General features: G+C 35.7%; 1 protein-coding gene across 1 annotated transcript in view; it reads right to left on the bottom strand.

Moving 5' to 3' along the window:
- Positions 1-21,214, bottom strand: part of SPATA16 (spermatogenesis associated 16) — a 243,826-nt gene that overhangs the window by 168,511 nt on the left and 54,101 nt on the right. Inside the window, exon 2 of the mRNA XM_024124419.1 lies at positions 19,709-19,854. Coding sequence (XP_023980187.1) covers positions 19,709-19,854 — 146 coding nt within the window. The remainder of the gene's footprint in view (positions 1-19,708; positions 19,855-21,214) is intronic.

Raw genomic sequence — 21,214 nt, forward strand, 5'->3', positions numbered from 1 at the left:
AACTGACACTGCAGAAATACAAAGGATCATGAGAGATTACTACAAGCAACTCTATACCAATAAAATGGACAACCTGGAAGAAATGGACAAATTCTTAGAAATGCACAACCTTCCAAAACTGAACCAGGAAGAAATAAAAAATATGAAGAGACCAATCACAAGCACTGAAATTGAAACTGTCATTTAAAATCTTCCAACAGACAAAAGCCCAGGACCAGATGGCTTCACAGGCGAATTCTATCAAAAATTTAGAGAAGAGCTAACACCTCTCCTTCGCAAACTCTTCCAAAATATAGCAGAGGGAGGAACACTCCCAAACTCATTCTACGAGTCCACCATCACACTGATACCAAAACCAGACAAAGATGTCACAAAGAAAGAAAACTACAGACCAATATCACTGATGAACATAGATGCAAAAATCCTCTACAAAATACTAGCAAACAGAATCCAATGGCAGATTAAAAGAATCATACACCATGATCAAGTGGGCTTTATCTCAGGAATGCAGGGATTCTTCAATATATGCAAATCAATCAGTGTGATACACCATATTGACAAATTGAAGGAGAAAAACCATATGATCATCTCAATAGATGCAGAGAAAGCTTTTTACAATATTCAACAGCCATTTATGATAAAAACCCTGCAGAAAGTAGGCATAGATGGAACTGACCTCAACATAATAAAGGCCATATATGACAAACCCACAGCCAACGTTGTCCTCAATGGTGAAACACTGAAACCATTTCCACTAAGGTCAAGAACAAAACAAGGTTGCCCCTTCTCACCACTGTTTTTCAATGTAGTCTTGGAAGTTTTAGCCACAGCAATCAGAGAAGAAAAAGAAATAAAAGGAATCCAAATTGGAAAAGAAGAAGTAAAGCTGTCACTGTTTGCAGATGACATGATACTATACATAGAGAATCCTAAGATGCTACCAGATAACTACTAGATGTAATCAATGAATTTGGTAAAGAGCAGGATACAAAATTAATGCACAGAAATCTCTTGGATTCCTATGCACTAATGATAAAAAATATTAAAGTGATATTAAGAAAACACTCCCATTTACCAATGCAACAAAAAGAATAAAATATCTAGGAATAAACCTATCTAAGGAGACAAGACACGTGTATGTGGCAAATTATAAGACACTGATGAAAGAAATTAAAGATGATACAAATAGATGGAGAGATATACCATGTTCTTGGATTGGAAGAATCAATATTGTGAAAATGACTATACTACCCAAAGCAATCTACAGATTCAGTGCCATCCCTGTCAAACTACCACTGTCATTTTTCACAGAATTAAAACAGAACATTTCACAATTTGTATTGAAACACAAAAGACCCCGAATAGCTAAAGCAATCTTGAGAAAGAAAAACAGAGCTGGCGGAATCTGGCTCCCTGTCTTCAGACTATACTACAAAGCTACAGTAATCATCCATATGGTACTGGCACAAAAATAGAAATAGATATCAATGCAACAGGATAGAAAGTCAAGAGATAAACCCACGCACATATGGTAACCTTATCCTTGGTAAAGGAGGCAAGAATATGCAGTGGAGGAAAGACAGCCTCTTCAACAAGTGGTGCTGGGAAAACTGGACAGGTACATGTAAACGTATGAGATTAGAACACTCCCTAACACCATACACAAAAATAAGCTCGAAATGGATTAAAGACCTAAATGTAAGGCCAGAAACTATCAAACTCTTAGAGGAAAACATAGGCAGAACACTGTATGACATAAATCACAGCAAAATCCTTTTTGACCCACCTCCTAGAGACATGGAAATAAAAACAAAAATAAACAAATGGGACCTAATGAAACTTAAAAGCTTTTGCACAGCAAAGGAAACCATAAACAAGATGAAAAGACAACCCTCAGAATGGAGAAAATATTTGCAAATGCAGCAACTGACAAAGGATTAATCTCCAAAATTTACAAGCAGCTCATGCAGCTCAATATCAGAAAAACAAGCAACCCAATCCAAAAATGGGCAGAAGACCTAAATAGACATTTCTCCAAGGAAGAGATACAGATTGACAACAAACACATGAAAGAATGCTCCACATCATTAACCATTAGAGAAATGCAAATCAAAACTACAGTGCAAGGGCTTCCCGGTGGCGCAGTGGTTGAGAGTCTGCCTGCCGATGCAGGGGACATGGTTTCGTGCCCTGGTCCGGTAAGATCTCACATGCCGTGGAATGGCTGGGCCCGTGAGCCATGGCCACTGAGCCTGCGCGTCCAGAGCCTGTGCCCCGCAATAGGAGAGGCCACAACAGTGAGAGGCCGCGTACGACAAAAAAAAACAAAAACAAAAACAAAAAAAACCTTACAGTGCGATATCATCTCACACTGGTCAGAATGGCCATCTTCAAAAAATCTAGAAACAATAAATGCTGGAGAGGGTGTGGACAAAAGGGAACACTCATACACTGTTGGTGGGAATGTAAATTGATACAGCCAATATGGAGAACAGTATGGAGGTTCCTTAAAAAACTAAAAATAGAACTACCATACGACCCAGTAATCCCACTGCTGAGCATATACCCTGAGCAAACCATTATTCAAAAAGAGTCATGTAACACAATGTTCATTGCACCTCTATTTACAATAGCCAGGACATGGAAGCAACTTAAGTGTCCATCGACAGATGCATGGATAAAGCAGTTGTGGCACATATACACAATGGAATATTACTCAGCCATAAAAAGAAACAAAATTGAGTTATTTGTAGTGAGATGGATGGACCTAGAGTCTGACATGCAGAGTGAAGTAAGTCAGAAAGAGGAAAACAAATACTGTATGCTAACACATATATATGGAATCTAAAACAAAAAAATGGTCATGGCGAACCTAGGGGCAAGATGAGAATAAAAACGCAGACCTACTAGAGAATGGACTTGAGGACATGGGGTGGGGGAAGGGTAAGCTTGGACAAAGTGAGAGAGTGTTAGTGTATATATGTACATATATACACTACCAAATGTAAAGTAGATAACTAGTGGGAAGCAGTTGCATAGCACAGGGAGATCAGCTTGGTGCCTTTTGACCAGCTAGAAGGGTGGGATGGGGGTGTGGGAGGGAGGGAGATGCAAGAGGTAAGAAATATGGGGATATATGTGTATGTATAACTGATTCACTTTGTTATAAAGCAGAAACTATCACACCATTGTAAAGCAATTATACTCCAATAAAAACGTTAAAATAAAAAAATTAAATCACTTTTTCGACTATAAGACTTTTCACAGGCTTAATGTGCTTACGTGCTTGATAAATCTCTAAGAAAGGATTAGGGTTTCCTGTTTCATGAACTTCTAGACCAGAGTCCTTTTCTTTTTCGTGGAACATCTTGCAGGACAGATGGAATACTTTTAGAAACTCTGATTTAGTAAATAAAAGAAAAAAAAAAGATTTGCACAAACATTTTCCATTTGCAAAACACTTTCTTTTTTAAATTAATTTTTATTGGAGTATAGTTGCTTTACAATGTTTTGTTAATTTCTGCTGTACAGCAAAGTGAATCAGCTATACATATACATATATTACCTCTTTTTTTTTGATTTCCTTCCCTTTTAGGTTACCACAGAGCATTGGGTAGAGTTCCCTGTGCTATACAGTATGTTATCATTAGTTATCTGTTTTATACATAGTATTGATAGTGTATATATGTCAGTCCCAATCTCCCAATTCATCCCACCCTGTGCCCGCCTCCGCAAAACAGTTTCATATCTATAATATCCTTTCACCCCCTTTACAAGTGCAGAGGAAGGTATTGTTATTATCCCTTGTTCAGAGATACAGAAACTGAGTCAAAGATAAGTTAAATGACTTGTGAAAGTCAAGGTTACTCAATGATGTGCAGAGATTCAAATCCAGGCCTTTGGTTGCTGAAGCTTGTTGCACTACATTACAAGGAAACTTGCAGCTCCTCTATTTTTCTTTACTTGTAGTTACAGAATTAGCCCTTGAAAATCTAGAACATTTTAAAAAATCAATTGACCTTTCAGGAAGTAGAAACAAACATATTTCATCTTTCTCATTATGTGTACTTACCCCAGGCCACACCAATTACAAATTTTACAACATTTCAAAATTTTAAGTACATCAATGCTTTTAATATCCCAATGAGAATTTACAGAGGAAGAAATTGCAGAAAGAGTAAGTGACTTGTTCAGCCCATCAGATTGGATTTTACAGCTGGTGTACAAAGCACAGAGCTGATCTCCTTGTGCTATGTAACTGCTTCCCAGTAGGTTGTGACCACGTAGAGGGGTGGGATAGGGAGGAGATATGGGGATATATGTATACATTTAACTGATTTTCTGTGTTATACAGCAGAAACTAACACAACACTATAAGCAATTATACTCCAATAAAGATGTGAAAAAAAGAAAGCTGATGTATTAGAAAGTGAGAAACAAATTTAAAAGACTCCTCTTAAAATAATGTAAGAATAGACCCACCCACAAGGAGTGTCTGTGCAGCCTTCTTGCCAGCTTCGAGGACCAAAGTGAACGTTTCCTGAAGGCAGTACTCAGCATGGGAACTGTGCATTAGTACTCTCTGTTTTCCAAGAACCATATGGAAATTAAAAACAAGGGAACAAACCAACGATAACTGGTAGATTTAAGTTTTATAGAGGTCCTGATTGACAGATGCATTGTTGCATCAGATACCACTCCCATACACTAATATACTGCTTCTTCATTTATGAACCATTTTTATCTCAATGAGTAAATGGAAAGGAAAGATAAAAGCTGAATAGATAACTGATCTCAGAGTTAAGACTAGCCTAAATTGTTAGAAGAAAAAGAGTGGAAGTTAGGATAAGAAATAAAACACCAAGCAAGATGATTGTAAAGTAAAATGCAGTCAACTTGAATGTAAGGGTAGGAGGTGACGTGTCCCGGTGAGGAGCCATGGGAGGAATGGCAAAGGGTCATGGAGGCAATAGAGGAATGCTGTAGGTGCGGTTATTTTAATTAACCTATTGCAGGCTTTGTTATAATGAAAAGTGTTAGAAATATAACCATGAAAGGTTGTAAATATGTTTACATATTTACATTATATTTGTTTTTATTACTCTGTAATATAAACAGAGTATGATCCTTTTAGCACATCTTTTGCAACTTGGACAGGCAACTCAAGAAATCTGATCCAGCTTCAGAACCTGCCTATAATTGAAAACTTAAGAAGGGGTCAATATGTTTTGTGTTTTTTGTTTGTTTGTTTGTTTTGCCTTTGCTACGTGTTCAAATTTTCCTCTCGTATCAGACATGGTCATTGTTATCTCTTCCTGTTCCTCCTTCCATTCCTCTCTTCCTCTCTTCCCTTCCCTTCCTTCTCCTCCTTTCCTCCTCCCCTTCTCCTCATCCTTCTGCAGAAAATAAATTTCTAATAAGATATCTGAGCCGTCAGTGTCCTATTTCTTGGGTTCTTACTAAGATAAGCACATAATGACTCTGGGACACTTAGCCATTTATATTCCTTGGGTAATATATGGCCATGTTTAATTGTTTTCTGGAATTTATTAGCTTTAATCTTCACTATCTTTTTTCTTATTATTTATTTCAGAAATAAGGCCATGTATTTACCTTACAAGGCTATTATTATTGATTCATGTGATGATCACAAAGAAGGGGCAGGCTTCAGGTAAAGGAAGGGTGAAAACTGGTAATGTATATTAGAGTCTTGTGATTTAAAAGCTATGTTGCATCAATGTTGTACAGTTAACTTGCCAAGCTAAGCATTATTATCCACAAATCATACACGAGGAAATCAAGGGTTTTTCAAAACAACCAGTGAAATGGTAGTTGCACCTAGATTTTCTAATTACAGGGAAAATGCCCACCACATCTCACTGCCACCACCGTCTGTATGGGAACCCCTTCAAATTTTAAAGATGCTATGATTTTCATAATTTAGGATGAAATACGATGACAGCCAGAATATCTAGGAGAAAGAAAAATTAATGTGATATCATAGATTTGCTGGGATGTAGTTCCTTCATCTATAAATGGTAGTAAGGAAACTTTCTCAGGAAGTTATTTGGAAGGATTAACTGAAATGGCATATGAAATGCCTTATTCACACCTGCTACCTGGCAGGTGTTCAATAAATGCTTGTTCTTGTTCCTGCTCGAGAACAATTGCTTAACGTGGTCAGCTTTGCACTGCAGAGAGGTATTGTACCTGTTCCCTGCAGTATGATACAGTGAACACAATCTTTGCCCTTCCATAGAAATTGGCATGTTTTATATTCCTTTTTAGGGTTGAAAGGAAAACTTGGAGTGTTTAATACAATCTTCAGTGAAAGCATCTTTTTATTGTATAGGTAAATATATTTTTATGGGGGTAAAATAGAAAGAGACATAAATGTACTAATGATTCATACAGTATTTTAATATGCCTAACTTCTCAAAGAGGCAAAGTGCCTACTTGCTAAAGGTCCAACCAGATATCCTTAAAATGGCATGCCATGATTTCCCCTTGTTTTCTCCACACTTGCAAGCTTATGCAAACATACAAGCATACACGGGCACACAAACACATACAGACTATGCTTATTTCATTCAACTGAAAGTAACAACCTGTAATTTAGGGATCACAGAGGATAGGACTAGGAAGAGCAGGGATATTTAAACTGAAGCCCTTTCCTTAAGAGTTTAGAAAACAGCATGGACAATGTAATGTCTTTTTATGAATGGCAATGTCATCAAAATAGTCACCCATATGTTTTCTCAAAGCAAAGCACTGTGAGGTACCCAGGGTTATATATATTTCAGGTAAGATCACATCTTTTTCTTTTGTGTTTCCTATTATTATCCCCCTATAAGCAGTATCAACACTGATACTTAGTAGCCTAAACATTTTTTCATATCAAGAAACTGGCTCCAGCAATGTTCTCTTTTGTTTTACTATTAGTATTGTGGTTTTAAGTTCACCTAAGATTGTGAGAATTGTTTTGTTTCATCGAATGCTATTGACTTGTTGAATGTAATGGCCACTTTTTTTTCTTTTAGCTTAGCTATTTTAATTTTCCCCTAAGTTTTATTGAGGCATACTTGCCAAAAACTGTATGTATTCAAGGTGTAAAATGTAATAGTTTGATACACATATACATTGTGAAATGACTACTACAATCACTTAACACACCTGTCACCTCACATGTCACAGTTACCTTTTTTTTTTTTTGCCCCTCCTGTGTGGTGAGAACTCTCAGCATCTTTTTATCAAATTTCAAGTGTACAATACAGTATTATTAACTATAGTCACCATGCTGAAAGTTTATGCCCTTTGATGAATATCTCCACATTTTCCCCACCTTCAGGCCCTAGCAACAAATATTTTACTCTCTGGTTCTCTGAGTTAGACTTTTTAGATTCCACATATAAGTGAGATCATACAGTGTTTGTCTTTCTGTGTATGGCTTATTTTACTTAGTTTAATGTCCTCCAGGTTCATTCATATTGTCACAAATTGCAGGATTCCCTACTTTTTTATGGCTGAATAATACTGTGTGTGTATGTATCTTTCACATTTTCTTTATCCATTCATCTGTCAACAGACAGATTGTTTTACATCTTGGGTATTGTGAATAATGTTGTAGTGAACATGGGAGTGCAGATGTTTTTTCAAGATACTGACTTTGTTTCCTTGGGTATATGTCCAGCAGTGGGATTGCTGGATCATATTGTAGTTCCTTTAACATTTTTTGAGGAACCTCCATATTGTTTTCCATTTTGGCTATAGCAGTTTACATTCCCATCAACAGTGCACAAGGGTTCCCTTTTTCCGCATCGTTGCTAATACTTGTTATCTCGCCTTTTTGATAATAGCCATTCTAACAGGTCTGAGGTGGTAGTTCATTGTTTTGATATGCATTTCCCTGATGATTAGTGATGCTCATATATCTGTTGGCCATTTTTATGTCTTCTTTGGAAAAATGTCTGTTCCAATCTTTTGCCCATTTTTAAAATCAGGGTTTTTTTTTCCATAGAATTTTAAGAGTTCCATATATATATATTTTTTTAATTTTTTAACATTTTTATTGTAGTATAATTGCTTTACAATGGTGTGTTAGTGTCTGCTTTATAACAAAGTGAATCAGCTATACATATACATATATCCCCATATCTCTTCTCTCTATATTTTGGATATCTAACTCCTTGCCATGGTTTGCAACCCCTAATATATGGTTTGCAAATATTTTCTTTTATTTCATAGGTTGCCTTTTCATTTTGTTATTTCCTTTGCTGTGCATAAATTTTTAGTTTGACATAGCCCCACTTGTTTATTTTTGCTTTTGTTGCCTGTGCTTTTGGTGTCATATCCAAAACATCACTGCCAAGACCAATGTCAAAGAGATTTTCCCCTATGATTTCTTCTAGGAGTTTTATAGTTTCAGGTCTTAATTTAAGTCTTTAATCCATTTTGAGTTGATTTTTGTATATGGTATAATATAAGGGTCTAATTTCCTTCTTTTGCATGTGGATATCCAGTTTTTTCAATGTCATTTATTAAATAGACTATCCTTTTCCCATTTTGTATTCTTGACATCCTTGTCTTAGACTCTTTGACCATATACATGTGGATTTACTTCTGGGCTCTTTATTCTTTTCCATTGGTCTGTATGCCTGTTTATATGCCAGTACCATTATGGTTTGATAGCTTTGTAATATAGTTTGAAGTCAAGAAGTTGATGCCTTCAGCTCTGTTCTTCTTTCTCAAGATTGCTTTGGCTATTCAGTTTTTTTGTGGTTCCACATGAATTTTGACTGATTTTTTTCTACTTCTTTGAAAAATACCATTGAACTTTTTTTTTTTTTTTTTGCGGTACACGGGCCTCTCACTGCTGTGGCCTCTCCCGTTGTGGAGCACAGGCTCCGGACGCGCAGGCTCAGCGGCCATGGCTCACGGGCCCAGCCACTCCGCGGCATGTGGGATCCTCCCGGACCGGGGCACGAACCCACGTCCCCTGCATCGGCAGGCGGACTCTCAACCACTGCGCCACCAGGGAAGCCCTGAACTTTTTTATATTTAGTGTATAAATCTACACTAAATCTATAGATTTCTTTGGGTAGTATGGAATTTTAACAATATTTATTCTTCCAATCCATGAATACAGGATACCTTTCTATTTATTTGTGTCTTCTTCCATCTTTCATCAATGTCTTACAGGTTTCAGTGTACTGGTATTTCATCTCCTTAGTTAAATTTATTCCTAAGTATTATTTATTATTTTTGATGCTACTGTAAATAAGATTGTTTTCTTAATTTCTTTTTTGGATAGTCACTCTTGTGTATAGAAATGCAAATAATTTTTGTATATTTTGTATCCTGCAACTTTGCTGAATTCATTATTCTAACAGTTTCTTTGTGGAGGCTTTAAGGCTTTCTGTTTATAAGATCATATCATCTGCAAATAGAGACAGTTTTGCTTCTTCCTTTCTTATTTACATGGCTTTTATTTCTTTTCCTTGCCTAATTGCTCTGTATAGGACTTCCAGTACTATGTTGAATTAAAAATGGCAAGAGTCAGAATCCTTATGTTGTTCCTGATCTTAGAGGAAGAACTTTCAGCTTTTTACTGTTGAGTATGATGGTCATATGTTGTCTTTATTATGTTGAGGTACATTCCTTTTATACCTAATTTGTTGAGAGTTTTTATCATGAAAGAATGTTAAATTTTGTCAAATGGTTTCTTCCTGCATCTATTCAGATGATCAAATAATTTTTATATTTTATTTTCTTAAGGTGAAATATCATGTTTGTTAATTTGTGTATGTCCTGGGAACCTTGCATCCCAAGAATAAATCTCACTTGATTATGACATGTGATCCTTTCAATGTGCTATTGAATTTGCTTTGCTAGTATTTTGTTCAGGAATTTTGCATCTATGTTCATTAAGGATATTGACCTGTAATTTTCCTTTCTTGTAGTGTCCTTATTTGTCTTTGGTATTAGAGTAATGCTGGCCTTGTAAAATTAGTTTGGAAGTATTTCCTCCTCTTCTATTTTTGAAAGAGTTTGAGAAGGACTGGTGTTAGTTATTTAAATGTTTGGTATAATTCACTAGTGATGCCATCTGGTCCTAGTCTTTTCTTTGTTGGGGGGCTTTTGATTGCTGCTTCAAAATGCATACTTATTATTAGTCTGTTCAGATTTTCTATTTCTTCATGATGTTTCTCATGGCAGGTTGTATGTTTCTAGGAATTTGTCCATGTTTTCTAGGCTATCCAAGTTTTTGGTGTATAATATTTCCTAGTAGTCTCTTACGATCCTTTGTATTTCTGTGATATAAGCTGTAATGTCTTCTCATTGATTTATAATTTTGAGTCCTCTCTCTTTTTTTTGGTTAGTCTAGCTAAAATTTTGTCAATTTTATTTATCTTTTCAAAACATCTTCTAGTTTTGTTGATTTTTTACATTGTTTTTCTAGTCTCTTTTTCATTAGTTTTGCTCTAATCTTTATTCTTTCCTTCCTTCTGCTAAATTTGGGCTTAGTTTGTTCTTCTTTTTCAAGTTCCTTGAGGTGTAAAGTTAGGTTGCTTATTTGACATCTTCCTTTTTAATGTAGTTGTTTACTGCTATAAATTTCCCTCTTAGAACTGCTTTTGCTGCATTACATAAGTTTTTGGTATGTTGTGTTTTCATTTTTGTTTGTCTCAAGATATTTTCTGATTTCTTTTTTATTGGATTTTCCAGAGTATGTTGTTTAATTTACATGTGTTTCTGAATTTTTCAAGATTCCTCCTATTATTATTCCTAGTTTTATATCATTGTGGTTGGAAAGGGATACTTGATATTATTTCAATCTTCATTAATTTGTTAAGACTTGCTTTGTGGGCCAACATATGATCTATCCTGGAGAATGTTCTGTGTGTGCTTGGAAAAAATGTGTATTCTTGTGCTGTTGGATGGAATGTTCTGTATATGTTAATTATATCAATTTAGTCTATAGTGTTATTCAAGTCTGTTTTTTCCTTATTGATTTTCTGTTTGGATAATCTATCCATTATTGAGAGTGGGGTATTGAAGTTCCCTACTAGTATTGTATTACTGTCTATTTATTCCTTCAGTCTGTTAATATTTGCCTTAAATATTTAGGTGCTCCAATGTAGGCTTCTATTGGTTTCCCAGGCTGATGGGATTACCTGCAGAATTACAGCTGAGATGGATTAGAGCTAGGTTACTTGGCTGTTGCTGTGTTCACAATGGGCTCTGTGTTTGGTGAGCCTGTTACCAGGGACTTGGGCTGGTGTGGATCCTCTTTGGTCCCTGGATGGACAGAACTGCCTCTAGGACCTTGAATAGTAGGGCTGGTGCTGGGACAAGGTTCCACTTCAGGGTCTGCAGTTGGGTCTGCAGACAGTGATACTGTTATCAGGTATGTGGAAAGATATGTCTCTCTTTGAGTCCTTGGGAGGGCTTCTACTGGGCCACTGGGTGGGTCCCTGGACAGACCGGCTGGCTCTGGACTATGGTTGATAGGAGCTGGAACTGAGGCCCAAGATTGCTTCAGGGTACACAACTGGAAATGAGATCTGAAGTCATAGCTCTGAAGACATGGATGGTCATGTCTCCCACCAGATCCCTAAGTGGGTAGAACTGTTCCCTGACTGCAGTGGGGAGGGGCTAGAGCTGTGTCACAGGGACATTTCAGGATCTCTGGGGATGCAAATAAGTATGTCTCCAGCCAGGTCCCTGGGCTGGTAGGACTTCTTATGGATGGTGGCTGAAAGGGGATGGAGTCAGATCATGAGTTTCTTCAGTGTCCATAGCTATGGGTTTATTACTGAGGCATAGGCAGGCATGACTTCTCCTAGGTTCCTTGGCATCTTGTGCTGGTGGCAGGACCAAGGTCAAATGGGGCTATAGCCAAATCCACAGGGGTCAGAACTGTTTCTGAGTCTTGCTAGGGACACTATAAGGGTGCCATCCCCCTTGGTTTGGGCCTGCTTTATTAAGACTTCGTTGCTCGTGGGCCCCCCTGAGGTTTCACAGTGTCCTACCTGGATTCCAAAGCTCCCACAAAGACACTTTTTGTCTGTGAATGGCTGCCAAGTTATTGTTGCCAGGGGATGATACAAGCTGGGAACCTCCTGTTCTGCCATATCTCTGATGTCACTCTTGGCCAAACTTTGAACATTCAGTTATGGTAAAGAGGAGCATGTTGTATTTAAAATATCTCATTTCATGAGATCTGCAAGAAATTTTCAAAATTTCTGTTACTTCTATTATGAACCAGTTTATTCTAAAACTCATGAATATCTGTAATGCTTTAAGCTTATATCACCTCTGAGCATTTTAATTATCCTCAAAGTTATAAATATTGATGCCCCCCAAACTAGTATTTTCATAGAATATTCCAAATTGTCTACTTAATGAGTATATCTTGGGTTCAAAAAGGGTATTTTATTTTATCTTATTTTTTTATTGAAGTATAGTTGATTTACAATGTTGTGTTAATTTCTGCTGTATAGCAAAGTGACTCAGTTATACACATATATACACTCTTTTTTTTTATATTCTTTTCCGTTACGGTTTATCCCAGGCTATTGGATATAGTTCCCTGTGCTATACAGTAAGACCTTGTTGTTTATCCATTCTATATGTAATAGTTTGTATCTACTAACCCCAAACTCCCAGTTGATCCTTCCCCCACCCCGCCTTCCCCTTGGCAACCACAAGTCTGTTCTCTATGTCTGTGAGTCTGTTTCTGTTTTGTAGATAAGTTCATTTGTGTCATATTTTAGATTCCACATATAAGTGATATCATATGGTATTTGTCTTTCTCTTTCTGACTTACTTCACTTAGTATGATAATCTCTAGTTGCATCCATGTTGCTGCAAATAGCATTATTTTGTTCTTTTTTTATGGCTGAGTAGGAGTCCATTGCATATATGTACCACGTCTTCTTTATTCATTTGTCTGTTGATGGACATTTAGGTTGTTTCCATGTCTTGGCTATTGTGAGTAATGCTGCTATGAACATAGGGGTGCATGTATCCTTTTGAATTATAGTTTTGTCCAGATATATGCCTAGGAGTGGGATTGTTGCATCATATGGTGATTCTATTTTTAGTTTTCTGAGGAACCTCCATATTGTTTTCCATAGTAACTGCAGCACATTCCCATTACCACTAATGGGAATGTAGGAGGGATCCCTTTTCTCTGTACCCTCTCCAGCATTTGTTGTTTGTAGACTTTTTAATGTTGGCCATTGTGACTGGTGTAAGTGGTATCTCACTGTAGTTTTGACTTGCATTTCTCCAATAAGTAGGGATGTTGAACATCTTTTCACATCTAAAGGGTATTTTAAAAATAATAGTGTCCTCTATGCATATATAGAGTTTATTGCTGTTATTACCATTGAAAATAATCTGCATTCATTATTGGTGGTGGGATTGAAACAAAATACAAATCTGATATATTTTAAGATTTAGGAGTGATTTTAACCAGTTTACTTAGATTTAAAGTTGAGAAAACTGAGGCAAAGTGAAGTTAAGTTACTTGTGAAAGTCAAAACTAGTAAGTGATGAAGCAGAAATTCAAATCCATACCTTTGTTATTTTATTTTCTTATATTTTGACTGATGGGTTATTTAGATGTGTATTGTTTAATTTCCAAGTATTTGGAGGGGTTTTTCTAGATATCTTAATGATTTCTAATTTAATTGCATTATAGTCAGAGAAAAAGCTCTGTCAGATTTCAAATTTTCAAAATTTTGTTGAGCCTTATTTTTATCCTTGGTAATACTCCTTTTCTTGAGACCTACTTTGTCTGATAGTAACATAGACAAGCCTGACAGAAAAACAGATTTTTATGTTTACTGTATGGTATGTCATTTTCCTTCCTTTTACTTTCAAACTATGTCTTTTTGTAGATAGAGCATAGTTGAATCTTGTGATTTAATCCAGATTGATGATATCTGCCTTATAATTGTTTAGTCAATTAGTGTAGTATGTTTAATGTAATTATTAATGATTTTGTTCAAACCTATTGTCTTGCTATTATCTTCCAGTGTCCCATCCATTATTTATTCTTCTCTTCCTCCTTTCTTGACTTCAGTTAATTAAATATTCTTTAGTATATAATTTTAAGTCCATAATTGGCTTTCTAGCTATACTTGTAATATTTTTAATGATTACTCTAGGGATTATAACATGCATTTTTAATTTAACACAGGCTACTTAGAGTTAAGATTGTACTACCTCATGTAAAAATTTTAGTAGTAAAATTCCATTTGTGCCTCCTCCCACAGGTTTTTGTGATATTGTAGTCAAATATTGCACATCAAAACATGTAATCTTATTATTTATTATTTTTACCTTAGATAATATGATAGAACACTATTTTTTCCTTAGTCATTCATCCTGAAATAAATTTGGAGAAGAAATATAGTGTTTTATGTTTACTTATTTACCATTTCTGATGCTCTTCATTCCTTTTTGTAGATCCATATTTTACTCTACTGTCATTTACTTCAGCTTGAAATATCTTATTTATCATTTCTCAAAGTGCAGATCTGCTCAAGATTAATTTTTAACTTTAGTTATTTAAAAATGTATGTATATCTCACTCTCATTTTGAAGAATTTTGTTGTTGTTGTTGAATTCTTGTTTGACATCATTTTTCTTTCAGCACTTTAAACTTCCTGTTCCATTGTATTTTGGTCTCCATTATTTCTGATTAAAAGTCACCTGTTATTTGTATCATTGTCCCTGTGTGTAACATGTTGTTTTCTTTTATCTACCTTTAATATTTTCTCTCTGTCTTGAGTTTTCAAAAGTTTGCTTATGCTGTTTCTAGATGTGGTTCTCTTTGTATTTATTTTAGTTGGGACTAACTAGATTTTACTTTTTTTAGAACCAAATTTGGAAAATTTCTACTAATTATTTTTATGCCCTTTTCTCTCTTTCTTTTCCCTTTGGGACAGTTACATGTATGCTAGATTGCTTGTTACTGTCTCTGAGGATAGGTCACTGAAGTATTGGTTAATTATTTAAAATATCTTTTTTTCCTCTGTGTTCATATGTGGTAATTTCTACTGATTTGTCTTCATGTTCACTAATCCTTTCTTTAGTACTAAGTCTTCAATCTGATGTCAAGGTCAATCAGTATATTTTTATTTTAGATATTTCATTAATCCATGCTAAAATCTCCATTTGGTGTTTTTCTATAGTTTCTATTTTTCTGTTGAGATTCTCATCTCTTCACTTATTATGATCATATTTGCCTCAAGATCCTTGGATCTATTTTTTGTAGCTTCTTAAAAATCTTTTTCTACCAATTCTAACATCTGGGTCATCTTGGGGTCTGATTGTACAGACTATTTATTTTCTTAAATATGAGTCTCATCTCCCTATTTCTTTGAATGTACAGAAATTTTTAGTTTTATGCTAGACATTTTGGATAAAACTTTGTGAGGAATTGAGATTATGACATCATCCCTGCAAAGTTGTTGAATATTTTTCCTATCAGGCAATTAAATGGAAAATACTCTTGTTCTTGTCATGCATGGTTTTAGTCTCTATTAAGGCAGGTCTGTTTTGCCTTTGAGTTTAATCCTAAGGAGTGGTCCATTCTGGAGGTCATGGTACTAACTCTTAAAGCATGGGTCTTTCTGGGGTTTGAGCTGAATGCCTTAGGTACTCAGTGAGGTCTCTTCACACTGGTACTTCAGTATCCCCCATCACTGCAGGTCCTCTGGTATTTTCACTTAGCACTTAGTCCCATAGCAGGCAGTCTCTGCTACATGACGTCTCACTTCTTATATTGGCCAAGAACTGCAGCAAATCCTCATGCAGTCTTCTAACCCCAACCCACTCACAAAGCTATTTCTCCTTTGGTCACCTGCCCTGTAAATTACAGCTTTTTTGGCATCGTCGTATTCTAATCTCTGCTTCCTCAGCCCATTGAGATTTCAGTTTAACATTTAATGTGATCTCCAACTCCCTGAATAAGGGCAGGAAAACAACCCCAGCAAAAAGCTAAGAAAATTGTGGGGCTCACCATGTATACTGTCCTTCTCTCAAGGATCAAAGTCCTGCTATGACCATTTTCCAGTGCCTAAACAGAGTCGTCTCATATATTTTGTCCAGTTTTATACTTACTTATAGCAGGAAGGAAGGCCCAGTACCAGTAACTCTATCATGGGTGGAGTAAAGAATCTATGGGTTTATGTTTAATTTTCACAAAACCTTGTGATATAGTATTTGTGAAGTAGGTAGGATTATTATAACCCAATTTTATAGAGAATTAAACTCAGGCTAACTGGTGAGTGGGGGAGTCAGAATGAAAACCTGAGCAGTCAGATTCAGACTCCATGCTCTGATTTAACATACAATGCTGCCTCTGCAACTTGAAATTATGTTATTACCTTCATTGCATTTATCACACTCTCTTTTTTCTCATATTTATTAGTATTTGTTTGTTTTTTAAACTTTGCTACCTCTTCTAATATGCATAAACACCACATATTTCCTGTTTACAACTGCCACCCCCACTGCCTAGCACAAGCTCTTGGTGAGCATTCAATAAATATTTGTTGAATGAATGAGTGAATGTAGATGACACCATTACAATTTTGAAAAGAGGCTCATTTCCACATATTTGCTATTTTAGATTTCATCTTGCCTGCCACCTTGTGGCATCAAAATTCTGCAGCAAAAACAAGCAAACAACAGCAATATAAAGGTGGGAAATATGCAAAAAAGTTGATATGCATTATTAGACTCTTTACAATTATACACATAAACATATAATTATATGATAGGAAAGGAGTTATAGCAGGATTTCTATTCTTTTTTTTTTTTTTTTTTTTTTTTTGCGGTATGCAGGCCTCTCACTGTTGTGGCCTCTCCTGTTGTGGAGCGCAGGCTCAGCGGCCATGGCTCACGGGCCCAGCCGCTCCGCGGCACGTGGGATCTTCCCAGACCGGGGCATGAACCTGCGTCCCCTCCATCAGCAGGCGGATTCTCAACGACTGCGCCACCAGGGAAGCCCAGGATTTCTATTCTTGATAAGATAGCAGTCATTAGAAATCAGTCTTAGGAATGTTCAAGACACCACTGATAAACAGATACTAGTTTGATGAAGTGAGCACAGAGTTGATATGTTTGACTGATGAGTCTAGGCATCACTTTTGGTTGAAGTAAAAAAAAAAAAATGATATCCATATTTGCCACTTTGGATATGTTATTTAAAAAAAGAAAAACTTGTTAACAGTTGTTTCTAAAGCCTTTATATTACTTACTATCATATTTTAAATGTCAACATTTGCCTAATTAATTTCAAAATGTATCTTTGTTGAAACTAAAACCATAAAGTTATGGTTCTTGTAGTCTTCTACATGACAGAACAATATGCAGTTACTTTTTATCAGAAGCAAAACTATGTGATGGTTTTCAAGCTAATTTTTGTGTTAACAAATCTCCTAAAGATATGCAGTAGACCTCACATTTACATAAAATTAAAGAAAGGATGTTTCAGCAAATGCAAATAAATGCAAAAAGGGAATATTTTAATTTTGATCCATGATTAGTATCAACCATCACAATGTGAAAATAATACAAAAGCAAGATTCTGCATTCAGTGTATAACTGAATGTATAATGTATAATGGTGTATAATAGTTGTAGGATATTTACAGACTGAGTATCCTGATTAATTTATTTATTTTGAGAAATATATTTATGTTTCAGGCTCTACTTTAAAATCTGAGATCTTTAAAAACATTTAAATATTAGAATCATATGCACTGTCTTCTGCAGTTCTGCAATATGACATTTTGCTGGCTAGCAAAATGATTTATTTCAGTTGGTGCATTATTAATTGTATGAATTGACTGTTTAACCTCTATTGATTTCCATTTCTTAATGTTCAACTTAGAAAAAGAAGCAAAAGTTATTTTACAATAGAATAAAAAGGATACAAAAGTTAATCCTAGCATAATGGGGAAGATTAGTTTACTATTCATCATTATATCTCCTCCCTTCAGTAATTTTCAAGGTCTTGAAAGAGCATGCTTAGTTTTAAAATAAAAGTTTCTAAGCCTAAATAGTGAATCTATTGAAACTAATCCTTGCATCTTTGTTTCTTATAGTACAATTTTGATTAATGTTCATTACTTATTTTTATAATACTGAATTAAATATTGACATGACCATACCATTTAGAATCCTTTTATTATTAAAAATTATTTGAAAATCCATCAAACCATTCTAATATCCAGGAGATAGTTTCCTTAATAAGCAGGCCATTTTGGTGGCACTTCTTATGTGTAGTGAAAACTGTAGAGTAGGTGATAAATAATTACTTTCAAGTGCATCTCAATTCAGTGTTGTTTATGTATGCCTATAGATTTTCTGGGCTATTCCCAATTTTAAATATTTTTTCCATTGAGCTCACAAGTCACCCAAGTGGCTTTTTCCTTTCAAATGGAAATGGAATGAAATTCTTTGACGTAACCATATGTCCTGATATTGGGTTTGAAAACGATGGTTGCATAAGGTGTTTCCAGAAACTATAGAGTCTAATTTTCTTTGGTGTCAAAGAGAATCTGTATTTAGGTTCTGCAGTTCACTTAAAGCAAGAAAATTTCTTTCAAGCAGGTTATCTTATGAATTTAAAAGTGGTTTTGTTGTCCTTGATGTCAAGCTTAAGCCTACAAGCTTGAGGTCTCCTTAGAGCCATGAAGAATCTTTGGCGAAACTTTTACATCATTGTGGATGTAGAGTTGTAAATGATTTTTAGCATGTTGGCAGATCTCCTGCTCACGTAATGAGTATTAATATAATTGATAATTGTGTTTCCTCATAGTTATTAACAAGGCAGGCATTATGTTTTCATGTTGATATTAGTTTTATTATTTGTATCCAAAAGAAGTCCAGGATGTGTGAGATCAGAAAATGAACAAGACGAAATATTTAGGTCAATCACTCTAAGCCAGGCAGGGAGGGGTAGAGGTGTCATAATTCTAAGAAAAGAGTTATTTGAAAGACATAACATAATCACTTTATCTTTGCTGTAGATTAAACTGAATATTACCCATGATAAGAGCAAGGCCTTTAGGAAACAGGACATTTTTATAGAAAAAAAAGATAGGGCTGGGTAATCCTGAGGATTCTAGGAAGCAACAACCTAAAACAGAGTTCTGAAGAGGGATAGAAATATATAAAAGAAATCTTTAAGGACATAGATTAAAAAGTGTTTTACACCTTTGGACAGCTGTCACACTCACCCCTGCATAGCATCCTTTGAATCATGTTTGCTATCTCCAAATAAGCGATAAGCTTTCGAGTCTTTGCTTATGTTTCACAGTTGGAATTTCCTTCTACCATTCTCTGTATTTTGGGCAATTTTGGAAATCCTTCTCATCTTTCTCATCCCTTACTTAATCTTATTCGTTCCCTCCTTTCTTCCTGCTGTAATTTGCTACTACAGTTTCTGCCTTTTTATTTTGTCTGGCTTTATGGATAATTATTTATGGCTCTCTTTCTTCCATTAGGTTTTGAGATGCCCTTTGTGATCTCTATGATTGCCTAGTTTAACATAAATTGAGTAGTAAAGAAATGTGTTTTGTTTTGTCTTTAAATTTAAATGGAATCTAAGTTAATCATACAAGCTCACATAATACCCTCTGCTTGCATGGATAGTACTTGTAGTTATTAACACTTCATTTTACCTGTGCGCATGATTCAGGGCAAGGTCAGGTTTCCTCATCCGTAGATAGCATGTAACAAGCTTTGTCTCAATGAAACTTGCCACACTTGCTACATCTTCAGCAGATGCTTCAAATGGTTTTCCCAGAGCTGCCCCTTTGCTGCAAAGCTTTAAAAGAATACAGTGCTTTAAATTTTCTAATAATCTTGACATATAATTGATCTTTTAAACAAGCAAAACATATATATGTACATGTACTTTTTCCAAACTACAAGTCAAATATTAACATTTTGATTGTAAATTAAATAAATTGTTCCTGTTCACTATTAAGTGACTGTAATATAAGTAACATATTTTACTGTAAAATGCTTCCTGTAAAATATTTTTAAAGTATGATATATTTTAAAGGGGTGGCATTAGCTTAGAATATCTGTTTTAGAAATAAAGCACACAGTAAGCAAAGATATTAGCAGAAAACCAGATATAAATCATATTAAATACCAGTGCTTTTATGAAAACCCATCTGAGCAATGATCTAGCACACTATCACGTTGATTTAATATAATAAGGGGTATCGGAAGTAAACTCCTAGGAGCCATTAACATGATCGGTGATTAATTTGAGTCTGAATCATATTCTCTAGGATGTTATTGAAAGAAAAGAAGTGAAAATTTATTAGAATTTATTGGCGGAGGGCACAGTATCTGAAAAACACGGCAGGAATGTGGAATTCTTAATAAAAATTCCAGGAAGTCAGTGGTTTCTGGGCACCACGGATAAACTGTAGAAGAAGAAAATAATTAATTTTGGGAGGAGAAGCCCAAACATTAAGAAGTGTCAATAATATGACAAGGATAGATTGGCACTTTTTTTTTTTTCCCTCAGAGTTTTCTACTGTGTCTTAGAATCAAGGCTGATGGGGGAGGAGAAACTCCACCTCTGTTTAGTGACCTTATTCAGATTATCTGCTTCTTTGCTCTTTTCTATATCCTCTATGCTTTTCTTACCAGGGATAGTAATATTTGGAGTTAATATCTATTTATATATACCTTAGTGTAAAATTTCTTGTGTTCTAAATCCTTTGTATTTAAATGATATTATTTAAACTAATTTTTCTGTTTTTAAATTTTTTGGCTGTGTTGGGTCTTCGTTGATGCGCACGGGCTTTCTCTAGTTGTGGCGAGCGGGGGCTGCTCTTCGTTGCGGTGCACGGGCTTCTCATTGTGATGGCTTCTCTTGTTGCAGAGCACGGGCTCTAAGCGTGCGGGCTTCAGTAGTTGCAGCACACGAGCTCAGTCAGCTGTTGTGGCTCGCGGGCTCTAGAGTGCAGGCTCAGTAGCTGTTGCGCACGGGCTTGGTAGCTCCGCGGCATCTGGGATCTTACCTGACCAGGGCTCGAACCTGTGTCCCCTGTATTGGCAGGTGGATTCTTAACCACTATGCCACCAGGGAAGTTCCCTAATTTTTCTTTTATAGAGTAAGTTGAGGTTGCCTTGCAACCTCATTTACATTAACGTTGTCAATTATT

This window comes from Physeter macrocephalus, chromosome 1, assembly GCF_002837175.3.
Source record: "Physeter macrocephalus isolate SW-GA chromosome 1, ASM283717v5, whole genome shotgun sequence".
NCBI classification, from domain to species: Eukaryota; Metazoa; Chordata; class Mammalia; order Artiodactyla; family Physeteridae; genus Physeter; species Physeter macrocephalus.